General features: G+C 42.1%; 1 protein-coding gene across 3 annotated transcripts; it reads right to left on the bottom strand.

The window, feature by feature from the left end:
• Positions 1 to 989: 989 nt before the first annotated feature.
• LOC149820742 (Ribosomal protein S5/Elongation factor G/III/V family protein) lies at positions 990 to 4629 on the bottom strand. 3 transcript variants are annotated; one of them, XM_089983089.1, is made up of 2 exons: positions 4393 to 4629; positions 990 to 4254 (listed from the first exon to the last, which is right to left on the bottom strand). In XM_089983089.1, the coding sequence occupies exon 2, from the start codon at positions 4248 to 4250 to the stop codon at positions 1113 to 1115; it is 3138 nt and encodes a 1045-aa protein (XP_089839215.1). In that variant the 5' UTR covers positions 4251 to 4254; positions 4393 to 4629; the 3' UTR covers positions 990 to 1112. The 3 variants fall into 3 exon arrangements, with proteins under 3 accessions (XP_089839215.1, XP_089839213.1, XP_089839214.1); XM_089983087.1 differs by having other exon boundaries at positions 990 to 4312; positions 4393 to 4604; XM_089983088.1 differs by having other exon boundaries at positions 990 to 4309; positions 4393 to 4604.
• Between the last annotated feature and the right edge of the window lie 1109 nt (positions 4630 to 5738).

The following is a 5738-nucleotide window of genomic DNA, read 5'->3' as shown; positions in this document are numbered from 1 at the left end:
CAAAAATTGACATATTTAATGCAAAAATTTTCAAAGTTCCAAACCCAACCTGTTCCTCTTCAATTGGGAGTTCATGAGGCTTCCATTGGGGCAGGGATGCAATCAATTCCTGATATCAGACAGAGGCCACCTAAGCTAGAGTTCTTGGTCCACTGCAAGGAAAACGATAGTGAATAAGTTGAGCCCTTTTTTGAAATGGCCAGTAAGAAGGATTATCACCTCCACGTGATTAGCTTCTGATTTCTTCATTCACTGCTGATGTCAGCCTTAACTGCTGCTACCTCAACCCTCATTTCTGTTTGTGTCATCTTTATCATTGTTGAGATCATCTTTATATATTCAGCATTATTCTCAATTTTAATGTTAAGGAAATATAGTACCCAATAATGGATATATGACACTGTTCATTCAAGTTGTTGAGATACCTCAACCACTTGAATTCTTTTCATGGAATCAAAGAGTACATAGCATCAATCATACAGAATATTCAGGCTACAATGCCCTTGGTTGCTATGAATCGATACAATTTGCACCTATGATTTCCAGTTCCATTGCTCTGTACCTTCATTGTACAAAATCAACAAAGAAGGTGAAGGTAACAATATCAATTAGAAACACAAATGAAAAAACATCTCCAAGTAAAATATCAATGCCTAATAGCTATTCAATCAAGTAGGTTGAACTAAAAACTTTGAAATAAAGAAAATGATAATTCAAGATAAAATTATCCGCAAGCTTATATGTGTTGGTTAGTAAATTACCTTCATAAACCAAAAACCTGACATGCATGCATTGGATTGGATATGAATCCAAATGAAAACCTGCTAAGCAGGGCGAGGGGGCGTTATATTGATTCCAAATGTCAAGCACGATTTAGTTCAAAGCTTGAAATGTAAAGATACAACCTAAAGTCAGAGAGTTCATTGGTAGCAAAAATATTGGCAAATAATTAGTGCAAAAATATCTCAAACAGAGACTAATACAAATTATGGTTTAAACAATCGAATAATCCCAATAGTGAAAGTTTACACATATTGTAAATGTCAACGGTGTTCTTCATAATTACAAACCAAAGATCCTACATCAGCCAAAAATGCACTTTTAGTGAAGCTTCATACTTTTCTCGCAAGTGTTCGTTGCTTGGTCGCGTGTTGAACAACTTTCTCCTCCACAGGGAGGCCTTTTCTTCTCCTTACAGCATCAATAAGCTTCCTTGCTGTGTTTGGTGGAACACTAGAACCATCTCCAAACTCTTCTCTTTCCTCTTCTGTTTTGGGAACAAAGAAAGGATCCTGTGGCAAAGCTTCCCAGTGGCTAAAGAGAAGAAGAGCACTTGAAGCACCTGAAGTCCATCTCCTGAGCTCATCTGCAAATCCAAAGCTCTCAGACACCGGAACATATGCGTGCACAATAAATAAGGAGGACCCTTCTTGCATCTCTTCTTTGAGTACTCTCGCTCGCCGCCTTGCAAGCACAACATACATAGGCCCCAAGTATTCGGTTGGCGTGCTCAGCTCACAGAAATACATTGCTTCAACCAGACGGGGCTTTTTCTGAAGTACTGCCGCCCTGCAAGCTTCCTTCGCAACATGCATAACCTGCCCTGTCAAAACTCCATACTGGTCCGGTTGCTGGGCATTTTCAGATTCTTCTGATTGATCCTGCCGAGGAAGAATGTAAGCTTCTATTAGAAATGCCAAACCCCACATAGGTTCATCACATAATGGTCCAGCTGCAGTGGCCAATTGAAACCCGGAAATGACACTATTGGCAAGGCTCTGTGCATCCATATGAAGATACTGAGTTTCATGATCACAACTCTCAACTGATTCATTTTCTCTTTTTGTATCAGAAGCACTGAGAAAACCCAATCTTTCAGATACGTGAGGCAAACCTCGGATAAGAAAGTATTTATCCAGAGGCTTGTTTCCATTGCAATGGACATCTTCAGGTATGATATCAGGAACAAGGCATACATTCGGTCCGACCTGCCGAGGACCAAGTGCCCAAATCCTTCTAAGGAATTGAAACCACAAGGTTTTGTACTTCTCACGCCGGTCTTTATCAATCTCTTTACTGCCAGATTCAATTTCGATGGATTTAACCATGCGGTCTCTAAGTGTAGCAATTGAATCCTCAAAAGAAACCTCGCCTTGTACGCTATTATTACCACCTTTCTTTTCAGAACTTCCAATTATCTGATCTGATTTCCCCTCTAAAATGCTAGCAAACAGGCTGGCATTCTCATCAAGAACCTTTGTGAGCTCAGTCGGAAGCTTCATAACATGCACTCGGACAATGCATCTTCCATTTGGTGTAGTCTTCTCAACATAATCTGCACTACATGCCAACATCTTCAAGGTCTCGAGTGGACCGGATCCATCACCCTCTATCGTCTCTTTATATGACACAAGGGGAGGTGAAACTTCCAAGCTCACCTTTGCAAATCGTTCTTTCAGATCCATTATGCACCTCTCCAGGTGCACCTCTCCAGCAGCTGCAAGCACTTGTTCACCTCTTGAAGAAACAGTAATTTCTACAAAGGGATCTGCCCTATTCAGTAGCCTCAGACCTTTCATAAGTGCACCCATGTCTGCAGGGTCAGAAGGCTCAATAGCCACTCTCAGAGTAGGAGAGACCTGATACACCATACTTGAGAAAGGCCAACAATTACGGGTCGACGAAAGGGTTGCACTTTTCAAAATGAACTGCCCAAGACCCCGGATTGCAACCACATGACCAGCTGCAGCAGAGGCAACAGGTTTCAATCCTTGCCCCATCATCAGATACAAAGATCGGAACTCCGCAACTTGCACATACTTCTGCATCGTTTCTCCCTTCAATGGATCATACAGTGCTGAAAGCACAAAAACTTTTTGGCCTGTTGTAAAAACACCACTGAAAATCCTGGCAAAAGCAAGGAAGCACTCCTGATTACTTGCATCTGATTCACCAAGCCCACCAAACTCTTCCATCAAATTGCTCAGGACTTCTCCATTCGGACCTCTTTGGGGAATCATTTTAAGCGGAACAGCAAACATCTTCGATACAAAAGCCACACAAGGAGCATCCGAGCTCGAATCACAACTCCCCACACACCTCCTAACTTGTTCGATCTCGCCAATTAGATCAGCACTACATCCCCTGTCAGAAACCTCCCTCTTGGGAAGCAAGCGGGAGATCCTCATCGATTGTGCAGCAATGGGATCTGGCATACAATTCACAACCATCTCCAATATATCATCCGATAAAGGAAGCCAGCGGCTCATGATGGATTGACGTACTGCCTTATGGTCCTTGTTCTGAAGCTCCCGAGCAGGAACCGATAGATTAAAAGACTTGATCACTTTCTCCAACATCCCCTTATCTCCCTCACCCTCGACAGCTGCCTGGTACACTTGCCAAAGTGGCTCAAGCACAAACTGCACAAACATGGGCTTTGCATTCCGATTCCCAGCAACCCCCTTCTTCCCCACAATCATCTTCGTCTTCGGGATGAAGTACCGAGCACCCCATAAAGCTTTTCTCAATGTTGCCGAGCTCGCTCCAAGCTTGGAGGCGTAGAATTCCGCAAAGCGACCGATGCTAAAGCCCCAACCGTCCAAAGCACAGACAAAGACCACATTTCCCTTTTGAGGCTGAAAGGTGTCTTCTTCATCATCATCCACCAACTCCTGTCCATCACCAACCATCTCTCCTGGTCCGGCAAGTAACGAATCCACGTCTGATAAGTACTTCTCCGATTTATATGTGCTCATTATCCCATTTACCTCAGTTACAATCCTCTGCAACCTAGTGTAAGCTTCCATAGGACTCAATTTAAGCTCACAAATCAACCGATCGATCTTGTTCAGAACCAAACACGGGGTCAACTTCTCGATCCACGCCTGCCTCAATACAGCATGTGTCTGGATATGAACGCCCTCCACAGAATCAACCAGAACCAGGGCACCATCGCTCAACCTAGCTGCAGTGGATACCTCGCTGCAGAAATCCATATGGCCAGGCGAGTCTATCAGGTTGATCAGGTAATTCTTGTAATTCAGAGCAATCGAAGAACTCTTCATCGTGATCGCCCGCTTCTGCTCTTCGTCGAGGTAATCCAAAAACCGAAGCTTGCCGGCCTGTTTGGGGTGAAGCAACCCACCTCCATAGCGCGAGATCAAGTGGTCGGCGAGCGTGGTTTTTCCGTGATCCACATGGGCAAGGATGCATATGTTTCGGATGTCCCTCTGGTTCCGATTGTTCATTTTCCTACACCCCAATATCTCAATTTTCACTGCCGGAATAACACTAGGTCCAATTTTCACTGCTGGAATATTACAGCGATTCAAATGGAGAAATTACATGTAAATCACAGAGAATTCATAAAGGGAGTTTCCTGAAACTTACAAGGGTTACACAGCGAATTTTGAGTACCGATTTTGGGCTGAACGCCCTTCTAATTGCCGATGATTTTGGGGAGCTCAGCAGACAATAATGGGAGGCTTGAACAGGGAACAGCGACGAGAAGCAATGGCAGCAGTGGGTGGTGGCGTTCACAGCAGGAGCTTCTCACGAATTTGGACGTCGTCGGATTTGCTAGGCCGGCGGAGAGAGAGAGAGAGAGATGTTCATCTGGACTGTCCCATACTAAATAGGTCGGTTTACGTTTTAGTGAGTAGGGTTGGTAGGTTTTCTTAGTGGGTACGTTTCAAAATAAAATTATATATATAGGAAAATAGGAAGCTACCGGATCCCATGTCCGACCCGCACCTGATGAGTTTTGTTTTTTCGAAATTCTAAGTTCTACCTGCTAGAACGGATTATTTGATTCCGATAAGTGAATAGGTTTTTATAAGGTTTTAAAATCAACGGTTTATAATTTTTTTATAACTTTTGATGCTCAAAAACCGTTTTATTCATCTAAAATGCATGATCCAAGAGTATAACCCAACAGATACAGGATCGGGTAGCTTATCACTGCTCTCTCTCTCGCTCTATCTATATATATCTATATATATATATATATATATATATATATATATATATATATATATATATATATGAAAATGAAAAGCTACCCGACTTCATTCATGCCCGACAGATGTTTTTATTTTTTTGAAATTCTAACCTTACAGATGTGTTCTACTTGCTTGTTTTCATAGGAATCTAGTTTTAGATCATTTGATTTTGATGTGGGGATAGGTTTTTATAAGGTTCCAAAATCAATGATCCATAATTTTTTTAAACTTTTGAGACCCAAAACCATTTTTTAATCCAAAATGCATGATCCAATAGTCGATTTGAATCAATCACTTAGAACACATCCGTCAGGTTGGATTTTTGAAAAAAAACACCATCAGTTACATAGGATGAGTCGGGTATATTACCATTGCTATATATATATGAGCTAAGCTAAGCTAAGCTAAGCCAAGCCAAGCCGAGCTTGACATGCTAGGCTCATTTACCTAAACAAGCTGGGCTCGTATCTTGGCTCGCCAACTCATCTAGTTTCCCAGTCTAGTCGGAATCCACCAAACCATTGCCTATCATGAGAAGTTGGGGTTTCTTATGCAAATTCCATAAAATTCTTACAGAAATTACATATTTGCCATCACCCGAGCTTTACTCTAGAGTTTTGCAGACTTCTCAGATTTTAACCATTACCGGTATATAAAAGAATTGGTAGGTTAGCCTAGAGGGGGCTGGCATAGTGGGTTTAGCCAAAGTCTATTAGATGGAAACTAAGGTTCAAA

Source organism: Nuphar pumila, chromosome 12 (genome assembly GCF_984573655.1).
Source record: "Nuphar pumila chromosome 12, dmNupPumi1.hap1.1, whole genome shotgun sequence".
Lineage (NCBI taxonomy): Eukaryota > Viridiplantae > Streptophyta > Magnoliopsida > Nymphaeales > Nymphaeaceae > Nuphar > Nuphar pumila.
Note: the sequence above shows the minus strand (reverse complement) of the source record. Positions and strands in the feature narration are given on the sequence as shown.